The sequence below is a fragment of the Malus domestica genome, chromosome 11 (assembly GCF_042453785.1).
Source record: "Malus domestica chromosome 11, GDT2T_hap1".
NCBI classification, from domain to species: domain Eukaryota; kingdom Viridiplantae; phylum Streptophyta; class Magnoliopsida; order Rosales; family Rosaceae; genus Malus; species Malus domestica.
The window spans coordinates 19,659,116-19,681,972 of NC_091671.1; the positions used below are offsets into that span (position 1 = coordinate 19,659,116).

The 22,857-nt window shown below is 39.2% G+C and overlaps 1 protein-coding gene and 1 long non-coding RNA gene across 4 annotated transcripts; both read left to right on the forward strand.

Annotated features, from left to right (window-relative positions):
- The first annotated feature begins 8,695 nt into the window (after positions 1-8,695).
- LOC139189589 (uncharacterized) lies at positions 8,696-11,416 on the forward strand. 2 transcript variants are annotated; one of them, XR_011573364.1, is made up of 4 exons: positions 8,696-8,835; positions 8,938-8,982; positions 9,323-9,389; positions 11,291-11,416. It is a non-coding gene; the product is annotated as an uncharacterized lncRNA (long non-coding RNA). The 2 variants fall into 2 exon arrangements; XR_011573363.1 differs by having other exon boundaries at positions 8,715-8,982.
- Positions 11,417-12,615: 1,199 nt separating this feature from the next.
- Positions 12,616-18,289, forward strand: LOC103448122 (uncharacterized). 2 transcript variants are annotated; one of them, XM_008387360.4, is made up of 5 exons: positions 12,616-12,850; positions 13,071-13,365; positions 15,466-15,713; positions 17,483-17,829; positions 17,943-18,289. In XM_008387360.4, exons 2-5 carry the CDS (start codon positions 13,092-13,094, stop codon positions 17,968-17,970), a joined length of 897 nt encoding a protein of 298 aa, XP_008385582.2. In that variant the 5' UTR covers positions 12,616-12,850; positions 13,071-13,091; the 3' UTR covers positions 17,971-18,289. The 2 variants fall into 2 exon arrangements, with proteins under 2 accessions (XP_008385582.2, XP_017190864.2); XM_017335375.3 differs by lacking the exon at positions 17,943-18,289 and having other exon boundaries at positions 17,483-17,941.
- Positions 18,290-22,857: the final 4,568 nt, after the last annotated feature.

The following is a 22,857-nucleotide window of genomic DNA, read 5'->3' on the forward strand; positions in this document are numbered from 1 at the left end:
AAATTAGTATTTCCCTCATTATTTTTTAATAGGATTTCTTTTGATAATAATTGTAACGTTTGTCCCATAGCCAAACAAACTAGACTTCCGTTTCCTTTAAGTTTTATATCAACTCATCATCCATTTGATTTACTCCATTGTGATATTTGGGGAACTCATAAAATTCCCACACATTCAGGGGCTCGATTTTTTCTCACCATTGTGGATGATTTTACTAGATGCACATGGATATTTTTTATGAAACATAAATATGAAGCTCAAGACCTTTTAAAATCCTTTATTACTTTTGCTCATACTCAATTTCATGCCAAAATCAAAGCCATAAGAGTAGACAATGGGTTCGAGTTTTTGTCCATGAAAGATTTTTTCCAAACCAATGGCATTGAATATCAACACACATGTGTCTACACCCCTCAACAAAATGGGATTGTCGAACGTAAGCATAAGCACATCCTCACCGTTGCACGTAGCTTACTATTCCAATCTCACTTACCCCTTTCTTTTTGGGGTGAATCTGTCTCCACCACTATCTACCTCATTAATCGATTACCATCCCCTTTGTTATCAAATAAATTCCCTTTCGAATTATTACACAAGCGTTCACCATCTTTTGATCACTTGAAAGTTTTTGGTTGTTTGTGTTTCTCCACTGTTGTTCACCCCACACACAAATTTGACCCTCGTGCTAGGTGCTGTCTTTGTTGGCTACCCAACTTGTCATAAAGGTTACAAACTTTATGATTTGGAGACTAAAACATTTTTGTCCGTCGTGATGTTAATTTTTTTTTAAAATACTTTCCTTTCCACTCAATGTCCCATTCACCCTCCCCACCTAAAGAGGCAGTCCCCGCCATCACTGACAATTTATCCTTGGCGTCCCTTTCCATCTTAAATGACACACATGACCACTCCATATATGTTCCCTCCCACACGGTAGCCAATATCACCTCCCTTCCATAACCCACGAACCCCACCAACACCAATACATCACCTCCCATAAGCTCACCCACCTCATCTCATCCTGTAATGATTCTGCCACCTCCAACCATCCCATCATCTTCTAACGGACCCCACCCCTCCATCATTCATCATTCACCCCCAACATCACTCTCCTACCCCACCATCAGACTACCTCCCTACCCACACCGAACCTAACCACAATTCAGTCCCCATCCAGTTAGACAACTCTCATTCTTTCCCCATACCATCCATTTCACCCCCACGACAGTTCCATCGTCCTACGCAACCTCTGGTTTGGCATAAAGATCATCACGTGACTAACCAAGTCAGTCATTTTCCTTCGCAGCCTCATCCTTTTTCAGTTACTCGGTGTCCTCTTTCTCATTTTCTTTCATACTCACGTCTTTCTACTGCCCATTGTGCTTTTCTAGCGAACATTACAAGTCCTATCGAACCCACTTCCTATGCTTAGGCTATCCTTGATCCCAATTGGCGACAGGCTATGCATGCTGAATTAGAGGCTTTGCAACACAATAATACCTGGAGCATGGTTCATCTGCCTGCTAGTCACAAACTCATTGGATGCAAATGGGTTTATAAAATCAAATACAAGTCTAATGGTACTATTGAACGGTACAAGGCTCATCTTGTTACAAAAGGATATACTCAAGTTTAGGGCATCGACTATCAGGAAACTTCTTCTTCTACAGCCAAACTCACCATTCTTTGTTGTCTCTTTACGGTCACCGCTGCCCATCATTGATTCATCCATCAATTAGAGATTCAGAATAGTTTTTTACATGGTGATTTGCATGATCTTGTTTTCATGGAACCTCCTCCTGGTCTTCGCCGATAGGGGAACATTGTGTGTCAGCTCAACAAATTTCTCTACGGACTTAAACAGGCTTCTAGAAATTGGTTTTTCATTTTTTTTAGATACCATTCAGAAAGCTGGCTATCAACAATCAAAAGCTGATTATTCTCTTTTTACCAAGCCTCAAGGTACTTCATTCATTGTTGTCCTTATCTATGTAGATGACATACTTCTTACAGGAAATGATCTTCAAGAGATGAATCGACTCAAAACATTTCTTCTCACACACTTCCGCATCAAAGACCTTGGTGATTTGAAATACTTTTTGGGTATTGAATTTTCTCGTTCTAAGAAAGGCATTTTCATATCTCAAAGAAAATATGGACTAGATATTTTGCAGGATTCTGGACTTATGGGGGCACGTCCAAACAAGTTTCCAATGGAACAAAATTTGAAACTCACTCCCACTGACGGAGCATTGTTAGATGATCCCACCAAGTACAGAAGACTAGTCGGATGATTGATTTATCTTACTGTCATCAGGCCTGACATAGTCTTTTCAGTTCGCACATTGACTCAATTTATACATGAGCCTCACAAACTTTATTGGGGTGCAGCTTTATGAATTCTTAGGTACATTAAAGGTACTCTTAGTCAAGGTTTGTTACTCCCTGCCTCCGATAATCTTGAGTTAAAGGCCTTTTATGATTTCGATTGGGGAGGTTGTCGTGCCATAAGAAGGTCAGTTACAGGGTATTGTGTTTTTCTTGAAAATTCTCTCATCTCATGGAAATCCAAGAAACAAGACAACGTTTCTCAATCATCTGCAGAAGCCGAATATCGAGCTATGACAAACACATGTTTAGAGTTGACTTGGTGCGCTATATATTGCAAGATTTAAAGGTTCTGCAAAAGGCTCCCACACCATTATTTTGCGACAATCAAGCCACCTTGTATAATGCAGCTAATCCCCTTTTTCATGAGCGAACGAAGCATATTGAAATTGATTGTCACATTGTTCGAGAAAAACTGCTAGCTAGAATGATTAGTCTTTCACATGTACCTACACATTTCCAGTGAGCAGATTTATTTACAAAGGCCTTGGGGAAGGATCAAATTGTGACACTATGCAACAAGTTGGGACTTCATAATATTCACTCTGCAACTTGAGGGGGAGTTCTAGGAAATATTATATGGTATTATATGTAAATATCTTGTATTATATTTACCTAAATAGGTTTGAGTCAAATCCCACTAAATATGGATCACTGTTTCCTGACCATTAATGTAGGGTTGATTAGTTGACTTAGTGGTGTATATATTGTACAATATACTCTGTCAATGAGATATACGAAATCATTCAATCTGCCATTTTCATAGCCTTTATAATATTCAGTCATTTTAACAAATTTAGGAATAATTGTCGGTGAGAAAATAATATTTCAATATTTTAACTTTCTATGGTGGGTGAGATTATAATGTGAGTGGGAAAATAAGATAATAGGATGGGTCCAACAATTCTCTAATTCTATATAAGGTCTAAATTTTAGTTATTTTTTTAATTTTTCTTTATTTTTTATTGAGTATATCTTAAGTAATAGTGGGTTAAAAGATTGCTCTCCTCATTCACTGCGCTAAAGCATCATCTACTTGGTTTTAAAAATGACAAATAAAGGTATAGTGAATAGTACCAGGGAAAGATAAAAATGTGGTTTTCATTAAAATGAACAATAACAGAAGTGTTTCATTAAAACTCCCAACTAATGACAAAACAATAGGACTGACTTGAGGGAAATTTTATGTATTCGTGCTCTATAATTATATAAACGACTGCATTAATACATGTATTTAAGCATCTCTTTTATCTGCATACATCCATGGGCCACATCTGTCGTCTTTTTTTCTTTTTTTTAGATAATTGTGCCTGCTGCACGTCAAGCAATCTCCGGTGGGAAAGTGGTGATCGAGGTTTACTATTTTCAGGTACGTGTGCATACAGAAACTCGAGATTTTTGTGAAAAGTTGTCCTGGCCGGTTTCAGCAAACAACTTTCTACTTTCTCACACCCAAACTTTACCTGGGATCACTCCGCCTGTAAGTTGTTGATTTGTTGATTTGAGTTTTAATTGTAAATGTTATTGGAGTCTTATTTTAGGTAGGATTAGGATATGTAATCTTTAGGATTTAGTTTCCTTATCTCTTGCAATTACTTTCCTTGTAGAATAAGGTATGTGTGCCTATATATTTGTAAACCCAAAATGATGAATAATATAACGAAGTATTCTGATGTATTTCGATGTATTTCTTCTTGGTATCAGAGCTAGGTTTCGATCCAAATCCTAAATATTCTTTGTGTCGATGCAGCTGTAATAAGCCCAGCACTGTAATCAGTGTTGCTACTAAGTTATTGTATGAAACAAGTGTCGTGTGTAATTGCTGCAAGTTCCAGCATATTGGTTTATGTGCCATTGTCCTTTCATTGCAAGGTATTCTTTTTGTCTTGGTATGCAACAAGGGGTCGTGGTCTTCATGGTCTTGGTAGCTGTTGTTGGTCAAAACAAAATACAAAAAAGGTTTTAAAAGTCCTTTTATTCAGGGAAAAATCTGATTGACGTGCCAATTGTTGTTGTCTTCTGCCTTGCTGTGAGCCGTGCCATGCCGCTGTGTCAAACAATAAATTTTTTACCGAGTGCAATTGTTGTGAAGCAATTGCAGTGCTGGGTAAGATATTCACCTAAAAGTAGGCCTGGTGTGATGTCCTTTTTGTGTAGTTGTGTGTTAGTACAATGGCGAATACATGTTAGATTTTGGATTTCGGTACAACAGATCATATGATGTATGATAAAACTTTGTTTCAATCTATGACCCATCCTCATGGAAAGTGTGTGGCAACTGCCAATTGTACTACTGCTCTTGTTGTTAGAGCGGGAACAATTTGTCTTACACCCTCTCTCCCCTTATATAATTGTTTATTGGTTCCGTCATTGTCTCATCATTTATTGTATGTACCACAAGTCACTGAACAATTGGATTGTGTTGTATTAATGTATCCTTTATTTTGCTTGCTTTAGGATATTTAGACAAAGGAGATCATTGAGCGTGACCCTAAGAGAGATGGGCTATATTATGTGGATGACGTGGTTCCTAGAAGAGCTAATTTGGTTCACACGTCGCGTAATAGTAATCTACAGAAGGTATTTGTTGCATCGTTTGGGGCATACAACATTTGGTTATTTGAAGCATATGTTACTTTCGTGGATGACTGCACCCGTATGACATGGTTGTATGTGCTGAAAAATAAAAGTGAGGTATGTAATATGTTTTGTCTGTTTCTTCATATGGTTAAAACTCAGTATTCCTTTTATATTAAAGTTTTGCATTCTGACAATGGTGGAGAGTACATAAATCCTAAGTTACCCAAATTTCTACAAGATCGTGGAATTGTTCATGAAACTACCTGTCTGCATACCCCATAACAAAATGGGGTGGCGAAAAGGAAAAATTGTCATAGCCTGGAGACAGCTTGCGCTTTGCTTATTGGTGCATTTGTTCCTAAATGTTTTTTGCCTGAAGTAGTTGTACATGCAGTTTATGTTATGAATCGTATGCCGTCTCGAGTCTTAAATTTTCGAACATCACTTCAGGAGCTTACTCAACTTGTTCTAGTGGTTTCTACAAATACTCTGTCATCTCGAATCTTTGGTTGTGTGGTCTATGTTCACATTCATAAAGCTCATCGTAGTAAGCTTGATCCATGTGCATACTGTTGTGTCATTCATGGATTTTCTCTGCATCATAAGGGATTCAAGTGTTATCATCCTACTAGTCAACGTACGTTTGTAATCATGGATGTGAATTTCTCGGAGTCCAAATATTTTTATACTTCATCTATATCCAATTCAAATCAACAGGGGGAGATTAGTGATATTGGTAATCTAAGTTTGTTGGAATATACTTGAGGGGGAGAAAGAGAAGTTGTGGAAGTCAGCTCTGCAGGAGTTTGCTAAACCCAGTAGCCCAGTTCGGCAAACTCCCATCAAACCAGGCAGCCCAATTCGGCAGGCTGTAATCAAAGAAAACAGTCCAATTATGCAGGATCCCACCGAACAATACACCCCAGTTCAATAAGAGCCTATCAAAGTGCCCAGTATGTCCGTAGTACCCCATCTCTTTCTGATCCTGCAATGCCCGTTCCATCTCCTCTGAATATCTAAGAGGTACATTTTAAATGATAGTACAACTAATCCTAATATTGGTGTAAGTACTTATAAATTGACAACAAGACAAAATCGTGGTGTGCCACTTGACAGGGTTTCTCCGGAAATGAATGTCAAGTATCTGATTGCTAATTATGTATCATGTGAGCGTTGTTCACCACAACATAGGGCGTTGATAAATCATATGGAATCAATCAAAATTCCAACTTAGTAGAAGATGCCATCTGAGACCCTAAGTGGACACAAGTGATGAATGAAGAAATGTCAATATTGCAGAAGAATAAAACCTGGGAGATAGTGCAATTACCAAAAGGGAAGAAACCTGTTGGCTGTCATTGGGTGTTTACCATCAAGTACAAGGGTGTTTACCATCAAGTACAAGGCTGATGGATTAGTGGATAGGTATAAAGCAAGGTTAATGGTTAAGGGGTATACTCAAATGTATGGTGTAGATCACCAAGAAACCTTTTCTCTGGTAGCAAAGATGAATACGGTACGTGTTTTGATTTCCTTGGTTGCAAATATGGATTAGTCTCTTAAACAACTTGTGCCAGTTAATAATGTTTGATTGATTTTTGTGTTTATATAGCTAAAGTAAACTGCTGATTTTCCCCTGAACTTTTACTTAGCTTTCGATTTCCTCCCTAAACTTTTCAATTAGAAAATTAAGGACTGAAACTAATTTTTTTGGCCAATTTCTCCCATAAACTTTTACTTAACTTTCGATTTCCTCCCTAAACTTTTCAATTGGAAAATTAAGGACTCAAACTAATTTTTTTGGCCGATTTCTCCACTGAACTTTCACTTAGCTTTCGATTCCCCCCCCCCCCTAAACTTTTCAATTGAAAAATTAAGGACTCAAACTAATTTTTTTGGCCAATTTCCCCTTGTTAGTTTTTCATTCATTTCATCCAAATTTCTGTTAAATGGAAGCATGTTCACAATATGTGAGGGTAGTTCAGTCGCTTTATTCTTTAAAATAATTGAAAACCTTAGTTTCCTAAAATGTCGACTTATGCAAATCTATGTGATTCTATAGTTTTTGTGTCTGAAGGTCTAGCGAAATGACGTTTTTGTCCTTAAAGGAAAGTCACATGGTGTGCATGTGATAATAATTTGATTCTTAGTGTTGAATTTTCATTTGATAATTAAGATCATCTAGCCCCATAGAAAATGTGAAAATTGATAAAGATATAGGAAACAGAAGTCCGCCCAAGAAAGATTCAAGAGAAAAAAAAAACCGAACAGGAAAAAGAAAATGTATGAATAGACAGGAGCAAACACATACAAAGCCATAAAAAAATAAAAAATAAAACCAAAAGAATCAAGAAACTGCAGCATCCAATGTTGACTTTTTCCCTTTTCGTTTAGGAGTTATGGACTATGAAAATGTTTCGTTAAATGTGTGGACACACAAGAAAAGACAAGATTAAAAATGAGGATAACCAAGGTAAATTAAAAGTAACTGAGATTGAAAATAAGATGAGAGAAAATCGATTAAGGTGGTTTTAACATGTGAAACGAAGATCTACATACATTCTAGTTAGAAGATGCAATTACGAGTCAAAGGCTCAAGGTCAAAGGGGTAAAGGAAGACCCATGAAGACTTAGAAATAGACTCTAAGGAAAGACTTGGACTACTTGAATCTAACAGAACACATGACACAAAACCGAGCGCAATGACATTCTAGGATTCATATAGCCGACCCCACGTAAAGGGATAAAGATTTGTTGTTGTTGTTGTTCAGGAGTTAAAGACGTGGCAATAATTTGGTCGTTATGGCTCAGCAAGCATGACAGATAAAAGAGTATCGTTTTCTTTCTCTTATGATTTTGATTCGATGCAGTGGGTTGCTAACAAGATTCAAATTCAAATTCTTTTTCTTATTAGCTTTTCTTCTTAACCGTTGTACTTTGAACGTATTGTTAGCGGTGCGTTTTATTCAGATGTTTCATAGACATTGGTCTTTCATGCGTGCAGGGATCTTACAATCTTAAGATGACAATCTAGGATGAACAGAACTAGAAGTTGTCTTGCATCAGTTTTAACTTCAAAATTGTGTTGCAATCTCTGGTGTCTATGATTTGAGATTTGCCATGTCCGGGTCCTTGTTTTTTGAGATTTGCCATGTCGCCGTATCGCTTTATTTGTGTCTATGCAACATGGTCTGCCAGTTGAGCACCCAATGCCTAGTGCTTAGGTTTATGCATTGTTCTTGATTGGTATGTACCATAAAACCAAATGTGTATATAAAGCGTCTTGGTGTTTTGCCACCTGTAAGGATCAAGTTGAATTCCATCAGTACTGCATGTGTTTTTGCAGAAAATCAAATTCAATTGAGAACATTTTAACCGTATGATTCACATAAAAGAAACACAAGATGATCGACGAAACAATAATCAATGAACAAAGCTACTAGCGGTCTCATGTCATTCATCTTTGACACTAACGTGCAGTTTGGGATTGAGGTAATTAAAAAAAAAGCTGGGATGAAAAAAAGTTGGTAGGGGTTTTGATGTTTGGTAAACATCCCAAAACAGCTTTATTTTAAAATTTCATTTGAAAAAAAAGCCAAAAAGTGGAAGCTGCATTTTGCAACTTCAAGAAGCCACTTATTATCCAAAACACGGAGCTACAGTACCAAGTTAATGAATTTTTTCAATTTGCCAATACTGCCCCCTCCTTTCTTCTTTCTCTTTCTCCTGATTCCTACACTCTCCATACTCTCTCTCTCTCCCAAAACACGTCGCTGCACCTCTTCGTCCTCCTCATTTTCCTTTCTCTCCGTCGGTCTCAGCACCACACCGCCACACCGCCGTCGCCTTCCAGGTACCAGGTACCAGGTACTCGATTTGCTTTCAATTTGTGCTGTAATTAATTAATTTAATTTTCAGGTTAGGGTTTGGCTGCTCTCTGATATGAACCCATTTTTTGGGCTGAAACAGGGTTTTGTGTGGCAACCAACGAACGAGCTTGATCTCATTGATTAGGTAAACATAACTTTTTCTCTCTCCCTTTCCATCTCTCTCTCTCTCTCTCTCTCTCTCTCTCATCCATCGTTGTGGGAATTTCAGTTTTGGTGTTTGAATTAATGTTCTAATTTTCAGTTTTGGGATTTGAATTAATTCTCTAAATTTCAGTTTTGGGGTTTGAATTGAAGTTATTATCATGAGATCCATGAAGCAATTTCAATTCTTAGGGTTTGATTGGCAACGATGGTGTTGCTCTGTTTGTTATCATGAGATCCATGAACCCAAATCTCCTCCTCTTTTTCTGCCCTTTTTTATTTCTTATCATTTTGTCTTACTTTTCTACTCTTGATTAAGGTAGACGACGAAGAGACAAGTCGGAGTTGTCAGTGGATTCTCTTCGCTGCCATCGCGTTCATTTTTTCTGGGTATTTTTTCGTTCTGGCTGTGATTTTTTTTTTGGCCAACTTTTTGCTTGATTTATTGACGAAAAATTGGTTAAGTTTGGATTATGTTGATGTGGTTAACATTTCTTTGTTTGACAAGGGTTTCTAATTTCTCAGATATATGGGTTTATATTGGAAAGATTTGTCATTTAATCTTAACCTATGTTTAGTTCTTGATTTCTGAAACAATGTTGTGCAGTATTTGAAGTAATTTTTCATATTTTGTAACATCCTACATCACGTCCAGGGAGTGATCTTTAAAGGTATATTCTCATCCCTACCTAGCACGAGGCCTTTTGGGAGCTCACTGGCTTTGGGTTCTGTAGGAACTCCGAAATTAAGCGAGAAGGAGGCCAGAGCACTCCCAGGATGGGTGACCCATTGGGAAGTTGCTCGTGAGTTTCCAAAAACAAAACCGTGAGAGAATGGTAAGCCCAAAGCGGATAATATCGTGCTACGGTGGTGGAACAATCCCGGGATGTGGTGGACCCGGGCCGAGATGTGACAAATAGTATCAGAGCTAATCTCTGGGTAGAAGTGTGCCGACGAGGACGTCGGGCCCCTAAGGAGGTGGATTGTAACATCCCACATCGCCCAGGGAAGTGATTCTTAAATGTATATTCTCATCCCTACCTAGCACGAGGTCTTTTAGGAGCTCACTGCTTTGGATTGTAGGAACTCCGAAGTTAAGCGAGAAGGAGGCCAGAGCACTCCCAGAATAGGTGATCCACTAGGAAGTTGCTCGTGAGTTCCCAAAAACAAAACTGTGAGGGAATGGTAAGCCCAAAGCGGACAATATCGTGCTACGGTGGTGGAACAGTCCCGGGATGTGGTGGACCTGGACCGGGATGTGACAAATGGTATCAAAGCCAATCGCTGGCCGAAAGTGTGTCGACAAAGACGTCGGGCCCCTAAGAAGGGTGGATTGTAACATCCTACATCGCCCAGTGGAGTGATCCTTAAATGTATATTTCCATCCCTACCTAGCACGAAGCCTTTTGGGAGCTCACTGGTTTCGGGTTTTGTAGGAACTCCGAAGTTAAGCGAAAAAAAGGCCAGAGCACTCCCAAGATGGGTGACCCACTGGGAAGTTGCTTGTGAGTTCCCAAAAACAAAATCGTGAGGGAATGGTAAGCCCAAAGCGGACAATATCGTGCTACAGTGGTGGAACGGGCTCAGGATGTGATGGATTCGAGCCGGAATGTGACATATTTGATCTTTAACTGGTGGCCAATTGTTAGCATAGGATGTAACTGTACAAGTAATCATCTGCATGCATTAATAATATGTTTGTGTGTGTAGTCACTTTTTACAGGATAGAGCCTTTTAAAAGAGCCTTTCATAGAGAAAGAGCCTTCTCTGTCTCTTTATCCTATTTTATTGTTGCCAAAGGCCTTCACAAAGAAAAGATAATTAGTCAAGCTTATTTATGTAATCATGGGTTATCAACTTATCATAAGAAGCACATATATACACGCAGAGTTGCAGACACGCACATTAGAGACCTAAGGGCAACAATTATAAACATCAAATATACCAGGAACTTTTGATTCAATTTTAAGAGCATCTACAATGGGCTCCCTAAATGAGCTCCTAGTTAAAATTTAGGGAGGATATGGAAAAAATCACCCCGTCACTCCCTATCCACCTCCTAAAATAAGGATTCTACAACGAGCTCCTAAATCTAGGGAGGTAGAAAAGAGCTCCTAAGGCTCCTAGCATTTTGATTGTTATGTGAATTGTTGTTGGATTTTGTAGTTGTATGTGGATCATTTATTAGTTATTTCTTTGAATTGTTGTTGATTGTTTGAATTGATGTTGATTGTTTTGTGAATTGCTGTTGATTATTTGATTGTTTTGTGAATTGTTGTTGGATTTTGTAGTTGTATGCTGAACGTGATCGTCATTTTGATGACCCCAAGGACTTTTGTGAAGAGATCGATAGTAGTGATGATGATGATGATGATGAAAAATATCAAAATTATCAAGTTGAAGGATCACATGAGATAGAGGCATTAAGAAATAGAATAGCGGCAAGTTTGATAAATGCATCTAATTAGACTACCTTCAAGTACATTAACAATATTGTACTAATGAATCCTAGCTATTCAATCTAAAATATTTCAAATGAAGTAGTTTGTCATACTAATTAATATTTAAGATAAAGTTTATAAATATTTTTCTTTTAAAAATAAAGTATATTTAGTAATTGTTAAGAAAATTAAATTAATAGCACATATAATATTATACCCTTTTTGGTCATTTTACACAGTCATAACTGTTTTACATAAAAGTTTACCAAACACTATCATACTACTTTTTTTTCCAAAAGCACTTTTACAAAAAAAGTTTACCAAACACTCTGCTGCTTTATTTCACAGCGTTTTTTTTTCACAGCACAGCATAACAGCTTTTTTTTCAAAGTACAGTAATACCAAACCAGCCCTAAATTATATTGGTCATTGTATACTTTTGCTCAAATTCCTCTACTCCAAGATCAATCTTTTTTTTTTTAAGGAAAACTAATGAAAAGGGCTTGAAAACTTTGAGTTTTAATGATAAGGACAAAATAAATGGTAAAGTGAATAGTACCATGATTGACTTTTTAGTGTAAAAATGTGGTTTTTCGTTAAAGTGAATAGTACCAGGTGCTTTTCGTTAAAGTTCTTTTTTTTTTATTCAACGATATTTTTACACTATTAGGGTGGGGGAATAAATAGGTTGCTAACTCGCTATTCATGACATTTTTATCGAACGTAAAACTTCTCACTTATAAATGAACGATGAATATTCCTAGACTGGAGAACCAAGTGGCCCCAAAATCTATCTTTACTCATAAGTGAAATATTATATGTTCGATTCTCAATCAAATAATGATACCAAATTATAATTAGTTTAGGGAATTGTTATTAACACTTTAAAAATCTCATTCTATACTCCAAACTTTCTATATTTAGAAAGAAAAATGCACTTGTGAGAAGTGTAGAATGAGATTTTTGGAATACTAATAATACTTCCCTTAATTTATTGTGCAACTTAACTCAAATCTATGCACCCCAAAATTGTTGTTTTAGAAAGAATGGAAAAATAATATGGAAGTAGAAAGCCGAAGCCACTAAACCGGATCTGATACAAACCGTTGTCGCCCTCCTCTTCGGATCCTCTTTGTGAGAATTTCAAGAATCACTTCATCATACATCATGCGATCAATTTTTATCAGATACAGTTTATGTTTAATTATAAATAAAAAAAAATCAAAATATTTTCTGACTATAGAGTGACAAATGAATGAATCCCGATCTTCGCAAAGAGGATCCGGATAGATCCTATTCCATGATTTTGGGCCACAACAACCCAGTAGGGCCAGTACTCCTACTACTAGCTGTGGCAGTGGCAGCGGAAGGAGATACAGAACAAATCAATAAACAAAAATCAAAACCTTGGTAAGCAAAATCTTTGGTTTTTCTCTCGATCAATATTATTCTTATATGATATGGTGCACTGTTTTCTTTTTTGTTTCCCGATGTTTTGATTGTCGGCCGTTCGATTCAGCTTATGGTTGTGTGTACGACTTGATGTTGCGCGCCATGTGTTTGATGAAATGGCTGAATGAAGTAGACTGCCATAACTGATCTGAATTCGCACTCTATTTGTTTGGTGCAGTTTTGAAATTTGAGAGGTGAGATGATGAGAAGGCAGGGGCAGGGGCAGGGACAGGGACAGGGACAGTATGGTGATTCGGGTGCGAATGCGTATGCGGCCGGTGCTCCGATCCATCATATGTCCGGTCAAAGGATGGAGCACACGTCTAGTGATTTCGAAGGAAGGATGGAAGCTTTCACTCCACCTCCAGAGACGGACAATCCATATGCAACTTCCAAATCAGACGGCCAATGGGGATGGGAAAGAGATGGATCAAAAGGGTCAAATCCACTCACATCTCATATGTACAATGAAGGTAAGTACTCTCTCTCTCTCTCTCTCTCTCTCTCTCTCTCTCTCTCATATACATATACGCTGGGTTTGTTGTGACTTGAATTGCTAATTCAAATGTCGAAATCTTGTTACGTTTTTGTGTTGGTTAATGGGTATAAGTCAAAATATAATCTAGATTTTAAATTAACAACCATATATTTTGTTGTTTGAAGTTCATTTTATGCTCCCGGAATGTAGTTCACAAGGGTTTCGATTTTTCCAGACCTCCATAAAAGAGGTTGGTTGTATGCATTTTGTTTTATTTGCTAACTGCAAAACTTGATGACTTTGGCTAGACCTCTCACTCTACTCACGAATTTGATGGAGCAATACCTGTAAACTATGCTGTGATGCTCAAGGTAGGAATGGAGAAGCACCTTTCTTTTTACAAGAATTCAGTTATTCCTGTCTCTTGATGCTTGTCCCCTATTTTCTTGTTGAACTTGGTTCCTAATAAGAGATAGTTATAGACTTTCCTTTACAGGATATCTCTGGTCCTCAAGGCGGATTGCTCTGAAGAAACTCTTTTTCCTAATTTGCATCCGTTACGAAAATTAGCATATAATCTTACTGATACTGCTACATCATTGTGCCTATTTCTGGGTGCCGTGCTGTTAAAAAGTGTCCACATCTATCTTTAGATTGGCCCCTATACCCAAACACCTCATGACAGTTCTACTTTGAGGACTCTTCTTACGGTGAGACATGAGTTCTCATTTCTTAGTGACAATTGATTATTCAAGCATCCCAATGAATTGAGAACGTAGCCACCTTTCTCCCTCTGCCGCCTTCATCATGAATACGGAAGTAAGGATCTTCGTTTGCCTCGTTTTCCTGACTGTACTAAGATATCATGGACAGCTCAAGCAGCTTTGTAAAGCTAGGGACAGTTTGTGGAGGCATATGCCTAAACTAGAAAGGGTTGGTCCTGACAGAGTGAATTGGAACACGTGATAATAGTGAGTGTCGTCTTCTCCTAATAATTCCATTTTATTCTGGGAAAGTGATAATAGGCTGCATGGAATTGAGTTTCCCATTGAACATCTTGGAGTTAGGGGTTGAAAACTTATGTTGTGAGAGGGTGATTAGTTGATCCTATAGCCATCCTGCAATGTCAGTTATGGTAAAGTTTGGCCTTTATATCCTCTCAAATGTTAACCCATCCCTTTCACCATTCATTCTGAACGGTCCCTGGAGGCTCTTTCATCACTCCGTATCTATCCTGGACACATGGACAAAGAGATCCTGGTCACTGGTTGCTCTTTGTCCTAGTCATCTGGGCTTACGGGCTCTTTTGCTTCTCCAATCTGTCCTGAAGCAACTTGTTCTCCCAGAATGCTCCTGGGTTAGAGCTCATTTCTTTCGGCTAAACGCTTTTTCCGATGGGCCTCAATAGCTAATATAGCTACATCAGTTGGCCTATTTTTGGTGTTTGTGCCAGCAGCAGCTCTGCTGCTCGTTCAACTTTCCTTAGACCTCTTTTTTTACAATCCTTCATGTACTCCGTCCTAGACTTTAGCAAGATTCAAACTTAGTTTTATTCTATATAATTCCTGGGTTGCATGATTTGTCCTTTAAGCTCTCTGGTGTTGTCTTTAGCTAACTCTTCAACTATATGTTTAATCAACTAATTTGACCATAAAGTTTAATTTGTGGTAGTGCACATAAGAGATAAATGTTGCCATGTTAGAAACATAAATAGTACATATGTACCTCAGTTTAGGAAAATAATGAAATGGATCCTGATGTTCGGGGAGAGGGTTTGGGATTGATGATATGGTTTTTATTAGTAAAAATTAATACACGTTAGTAAATACTGAGGAAGAATTATGGTTGAGACACATAATTCCAGGAAATTTTGTAACTCAACAATGGTAAAACAATGGTTGATTTACTCATCTTTTGGCTCTGCGTCATATTTTAGATGTCACATTCCTATCATTTTACGGTCAATTGCAAATGTTATAATATAGAAACTCCCACCTGAAGGCAGCTGGATTAGGTGCTCAGATGAGGGCCTCTAGGTGATGATATGCCTTATACTTTCCTGGTTGAATGCTTAGTTCACATGCTTGGCTTGCAGGTCAAGGAGGTGATACATCAAGATCCTATTTCCAAGGTCAAAGGACTGATTCAAAACATACTTTGGAGAAACAGAGCAACAACGATTCCCGATCTCAACCTCTTAACGAGGAGATGGACCTTGTATATGAGGACAAGCCTTCGTCGCAGACTTTTGAAGATCTTGAGAAGAAGTTCCTTGATGACATTAGAAATCTAGCCAAGGAACAAAGTGATGCTGAGGATGCGGAAAATGCTAGGCATAGAGAGGTTAGTTTATATTTAATATCTGGAAGTGAATTTTCTTTTATATTTATGCCTTGGATTCCCGATTTGCTTTATTTGGGTTTTTGTGGTATATTTCCCAACCCCCTTTTTTTCTCTGAAAACAAACATATTTTTAATTTATCAGGAAAAGTAAAAGTGCATGTTCTATTAGTTAGCCTCGTCTTAGTATGCTTACCTTATGAACTCATCTTTAAACACAACTTGAACATTCACCTAGTCATTCCTTGGAAAGATATTTTTTATCTATTCAAAATCTATTTCAGGAGTCATAAAACATAAAAAGAAACTGATGTTTCAATTGCCATAATATGCCCCAAACACAAGCAAGCGATCATGGGCATGACTAACCCAAGCAAAGCTAGGGTTGTGCATTGCAAGTGTGGCCCCCCATGAAGCACCGATTCGTAACCAGGGTGACGAATCCGTACGGGGATGTTTTCGATTGTCCACTGATTCGCATTGATTCGCAAATCACTGAAACAACTACTTAAGTGCTTTGGATTTGAATTTTTTTGGATTTGAATCATTCAGTTGGTCAAGATGATATATTTTAATTTTTTTTATTTTTATTTTTATAATTAACTTATCCATGCGGTCCTCTATTGAAATTTTGTGTTTTCACGAATCACCAAATTGAATAGTTTTGGGATTCTACATGTGTAGCTTTGTTGTTATCAGGTTAGGAAATAATGTTGCTTAAGTAACAGATTGAGCCATAGTAGATAGTAATTTTCAGTGCTCGATCCTGTAACAATCACTAGCTGGAACCTTGATATCTGTAAGGGTTATCTTTTGCTTCAAAGCTTATTTTCACTGTTTTAGAACAGGTATCTTTTTTCTTCAAGTCCTAGAGATAGAACTGCCAGTTAACTCCCCCCCCTTCCAAATCCATTTAAAACTGAGTACAGTAACAAATGCTTTTTATGGGATCTGTTACTGATTCTATGTAAGTTGAATTAATTGGTCCAAATGGAAGGAGAAACAAGGAAATTCAGAACTTCATATACATACATTTGTACGCCGATTATAGATTGCTGAACTATTGCTGTTAAATTCTTCCGGGGCAGTAAAAGTAGCAAAATCTGAATGTCTTTTTACTATTTGGAATGTGAGAGGAAACCTTTATGACACATCATTGCGAAACTAGCACATATACAGTTTTCCTTGATGGGTCTGGATATGTGTGCTTGAGACTTCTTCGGACGTAGATTTGTGCAGAAGTTCTTCATGGATGGTATTACTCTCCTTTTCATGTTTAGTAATCCTCCTGTCCTTTTTTTCCAAATAGAGAAAACTCAAAAGCCATCATTTGAGCCCCAAACTCAGGGTTTAGATATATTTGAACATGGTTAGGTATTCTCCGATGCATTACGAATCAAACTTATGCATTGTGAAAGTATATTTTCCATCTACTCACCAGATGTATTTCGGATTATAGTTAGTTTTCTCAAGTCACTAAAACTGGACATGGCTGTAGCCACCATCTTCCGAAACCATAGAACTGTTCTTATTAGAGAGGTTGCAAAGTGTGTATAACATGTACTTCTGGCAATGACATTTCTTTTCCTTGGATAGAATACGACCTAAAAGGTTTCAATGTTTTGCGTATTCTTTCCTTTTTCTCACATCCCATCTTTAACTGAGGACGAGGATTTATTTCATGCTTTCATTCCATGTAGATAGATAATAGATGTTCATATGTCTTTGTTATTTATATCTTACACGTAAGTGCATCATGTATGGGTTCTCAGAAAATTGGCGCTGTCAATGCTCAATACCAAGAACAGCTAGCAGCACTTCGGTCACGGCATGCTAAACTCAGAGATGAATTACTTGACAGGGAATCAAATGCCCGACGGCATCAATACCAGCAATCCGTGTTGGATCATTACCCGAACAGCAGCATGGTCCCCTCTGATGATCATGGGTACAGTGGACCTGCAGCCTCGGCTCCTGTTGGCGAAGCACGCCGAGGCTATAATACTGATCAATATGATTCATACAATGAGCGAGCTCGATTTCTTGGAGGTTCTCGGGATCATGGGTTTGAGCCTAGAGGTCCATATCCCGGAGGCCGTGTCTATGATACCGGGTCACGGTACTACTGATTCAGCGTGTATTTGGTCAGGCAGCTTAATATACTAGTAAGATATTAACTGTGATGATGTTTTAACTAATTTTGCAGTGTTATTTTGGTATGATGTTTTCCAGATGTTGCTATTTGATGTCCGGCAAATAGATTCAAGACTAACCAATCATCCCCTCTCAATGGCCCAAACGTATTGAGAAGAACATATCCTTTTTGTTTGTTTTTTTGGTGTGGGATCTTCGGTTTTTTCTTTCATGGGGAGGCACGTAGTTTTGTAATTTTATAGTTGGGAGATTTTCGTATTGTTTTTTTTTTTTATGGCTACAATACTTATACATATACAGGCCCTTTAAGGGAAGGGATTTCCTGTTTTTGAAAAAATAGGGATGGGATCTAGACAATTCAAATCGTCTGTTTTGTAAGTCTCGATTTATAGATCGTCTTTGCAAAAATTAAATTCAATCTGAAACCATTTGCCTATTTAATTATTATGATAAAATTTCAATGTTTCTTAGAGAACAAAATGTTCGTTAATTTCTTTGAATTCATTTAGATGCCTAAGATATTATCGATTTGGCTAATATTTTATAAGGATGATTTATGAGGTGCAACTTGAAAAAATAGACGGTTCGAATCATTGAAGTTCAATTTGGTGTGTGTCCCACAACTAATCTCTATTTTTATAAAAATATGAGGATATCTTCCCTTAAAGGCTTCCAATGCATATATATCTAATCCAATTACCGTTTCAACGGTCATATAGTGATTCTATTAAATATGTTCACATGAATTATATTTGATTGTCAAATGATGATTATTCTAAATAAATGTAAATATTGTAGCCAATCTAATATTTTAATTTATTCTTTCTTTTTCTTTTGGTTAAGAAAAAGAGTGGTGCTACAGACACCAAATTTGTGTGATGTTGTAGACATCGAAATTTCGGTAAATAAATGTTGACCGATAAATCAAAGTTTCAGCACTCATGTATTACATAAATTTTACACGTAGCGTGTGTCTAAACAAAAAATCGAGAATCATCGGAAAAGTCATCAAACAGGACGTGTCAACACCTGGCAGAAACGACTTATTTCATCTGGAATATTATATTCAAAATTAGGCCTTGGAAAATTCTATAAATAGAAGCCAATTTCATTCATTTGGGGGAGGAATTTCATATTAGGCAAAAAAAACCTTGAAGCTCTGAAACTCTAAAACTCCGAAGCTCTCAAGCATCCAGGTTCCCGAAGAATCAAGAAAGCGTTCTGCGTTCTTCGTTCTTCGTTCATCGTTCTTCCAAGATCAAGCCCCGACGGCCCTTGGATTAACAATCACCAATTCAAGATCAAGCCCCGACGACCCTTGAAGAAAGTGCTCTTCGTTCTTCGTTCATTGTTCTTCCAAGATCAAGCCCCGACGACCCTTGGATTAACAATCACCAATTCAAGATCAAGCCCCGACGGCCCTTGGATCAACAATCACCAACTCAAGATCAAGCCCCGACGGCCCTTGGATCAACAACATCAACAAATCCACACATCCAACCGTTCTTCAAGATCAAGCCCAAAAGCCCTTGAAGATCCGTTCATCACCGTTATTCAAGATCAAGCCTTAACGGCCCTTGAAGAAACACTCATCCTCAAGATCAAGCCCCAACGGCTGCTTGAAGATCCGCTCAAATACACCTTCAAAGATCAAGCCCACGGCCCCTTGAAGAAACTTCCAATAGTTCATCCAAGATCAAGCCTCGACGGCACTTGGATCAACAAAACATCCATAAATCAACACCTTACGGAGATCGAATCAGAAGATCAAAATAGAGAGAGATTGTAACCCAAAATCATCAAATACAAATATTATTTTTGTGCACGTTGTTCTTGTCTCTTTCGTTTCAGGAAATTTTCGTGTTCACAAATTTGGCACGCCCAGTGGGACAATCTTTACCTCTCATCTCTTTCCCCGTTCAAAAAAAAATTTAAGCACACTTCCAAAAGTAATGGCATCAAGGAAGGCTCAAACTGTTCCCGCAACCGACGCAAAGAACAAGAGCGTTCTCGTCACAAGTGGTGTCACTTTGGGCATCACGACTCGAAGTAAGACAAGAGCTTCTTTTGCCGCCTCCTTCACCTCTGCATCCACTCTGCCAAGGGAACAAGAGCACCCAAGGTACGAGCCTGTAATCACCTTAGCCTCACTAAGGGCACCAGGGGAAGAGAGCCCAAGGAAGTACTCCGAATCCATGCTCTCTGATGCCGACTCAAGCGGCAGTTGAACCATGCAAGTTATGACCACTGGAGCAACTTCAATCAATGAGCAGTTGGCTCAGATGAATGAAGTAATCGCAAGGCTAACCCGAACTGTGGAAGAAAAAGACTTGCAAATTGCAGCACTCGTCAACCGACTAGAGGTGCAGGACGGTGAGAAACCCAACCCGAAGATTGATCCTCTAAAGAAGGAAGACGATGAAGAAGATGAGCCTATAGTGGAGAAAGCTGAAGAAAAGCTGAAGCTCGACCCAACAACAACGCTCATGTGATCTCTCTCCATCAAGCAGTTGCAGGAGATGATCGCCAGCACCGTCAAGGCACAGTACGAAGGGAGCTCACATGCCTCCATGTTGTACTCGAAGCCTTACTCTAGGAAGATCGACGCCTTAAAGATGCCGAATGGCTATCAACCGCCGAAGTTTATGCAATTTGACGGAAAGGGAAACCCGAAGCAACATGTCGCACATTTCGTCGAAACCTGCAACAATGCAGGGACAGAGGGAGATTACCTCGTCAAGCAGTTTGTGCGCTCGTTAAAAGGAAACGCCTTTGAGTGGTACACGGACCTGGAGCCCGAGTCCATCAACAGCTGGGAACAGTTGGAAAGGGAATTCCTCAACAGCTTCTACAGTACCCGCCGCACTGTGAGCATGCTAGAGCTGACGAGCACGAAGCAATGGAGGGAGGAACCAGTCATGGACTACATCAACCGATGGCGTAATCTAAGCCTCGATTGTAAGGACAAGCTCTCCGAGATTTCTTCAATTGAGATGTGCATCCAGGGCATGTAATGGGGTTTACAATACATCCTTCAAGGTATCAAACCACGGACTTTTGAAGAATTAGCCACCCGTGCCCACGACATGGAACTGAGCATCGCCCACCATGGAAAGAATGAGCCAATCACCGATTTCAAAAGGGATAAGGTGTTTACTTCAAAAGCAGACAATCATGGAAAAAAGCCCGCCAATGAAGCTTTTACCACCAATACAACCCCTATCAAAACCTCATTCGCACCCGTCAAAATCTCCTTCAATAACAAAGCAAATGAGATAAAAAGAAGTGAGCCTTCCCACACCCAAGATAGGTACAAAAACACTTTGAGGGAACTGAAGCAGAAGGTATACCCTTTTCCAGACTCCGACATGGATGCAATGCTGGACGACTTGCTGGAGAATAAGGTGATTGAGTTGCCTGAATGCAAACGCCCTGAAGAGATGAATCGTACCAATGATCCCAAGTACTGCAAGTACCATCGTATCGTGGGTCATCATGTGGGCAAATGTTTCATCCTAAAAGAACTCATCATGAAGTTGGCACAGCAAGGGCGGATTGAGCTCGACCTAGAAGACACAGCCGCAACGCATACCACTACGATCGTGTTCGGATCCTTTGATCCCGTGCCTCTTCAAGAAATACCCGACCATTCCTATCAATGCACAAGCTACACGGCACCTTCTGCACAACCATCATTGGATACAAACGACCAGGATGCACCTATCGATGATGAAGAAGGGTGGACATTGGTGACCTATAAGAAGACGAGGAAGCCAAGACCACAGGCTATAAAGCCAAAGGGGGAGCAAGCGAGAAAGCATCGCCGCCGCAACAATAGGAAGCCTAAAAGAAGCATAAGAGCTGCTAAGTCAACATATGCTGGGGAACCTATGGAGCAAGAGCCACGTATTCCCGTCTCCTTGCACGAATACTTCCCGGAGGACTTCTTCCAACAGTGCACTATCACTGCATGTCACATGGTCGAAGTAGAAATGGAAGAACCCTCAAAAGGCAAAGCTGTCACCACTGAGGGGGAAAAGACTTCTACGACTGAAGAAGGTCTGCCAACACACTTTAGCATCGAGGGAGCGCTCCGGTTGCCAAAAAAGATGCGAAAAGCACTAGCAGCAGTCTTGGCAAGTTCCGATGACCATGAAGTGCAAGAAAGCAAGAACGAAAGCTTGAAGCTTCGACCACATGAATGTGCCACATGCTGTGCCGCCGATGACGCAATCCACTTCACCGACGAAGACTTGCTGCTAGGATCCAAGCCTCACAACCGACCTTTCTTCATCTCTGGTTACGTAAGGGAGCACAAAGTTAGCCGCATGCTTGTGGATGGCGGATCAGCCATAAATATGATGCCAAAGTCAACGATGACCACAATCGGCATCAAGGTGGATGAACTATCCCTAAGCCGTCTACTAATCCAAGGTTTTAACCAAGGAGGACAAAGAGCGATGGGCATGATCCGAGCAGAGATGACCATTGGTGAACTCAAGTCAAGCACAATATTCCACGTGATTAATGCAAGAACTTCCTACAGTTTGCTCTTAGGAAGGCCTTGGATCCATGCGAATGGAGTAGTACCGTCCACCCTTCACCAATGCTTAAAATTTTACCGAGAATGAGTAAAGGTGATCTATGGCGACACTAAGCCATTCACCGAAGCCGAATCACATTTCGCAGACACCAAGTTCTACATGGATGAAGACATGGTGCCCGAAACTCTTCCAAAAGAGATCAAATCCATGGGCAAAGCAACACCTAAAAAACAGGAGTGGCAAGCCGTGCCCAAAAAGCAAGAAGAAGAAGCTATGCCATCTTCAAGCAAAAACGACGATGAGCTTGCTAAACCTGCAACAACCAGAGGGAATAGGACGCCCTCAAATGAACCAAACATACCCATTTTCCGATACATCCCAACGTCGAGAAGAAAGAATGGTCAATCCCCGTTTGAAACTGCAGCAAGCAAAGCCGATGCACAGCGGCA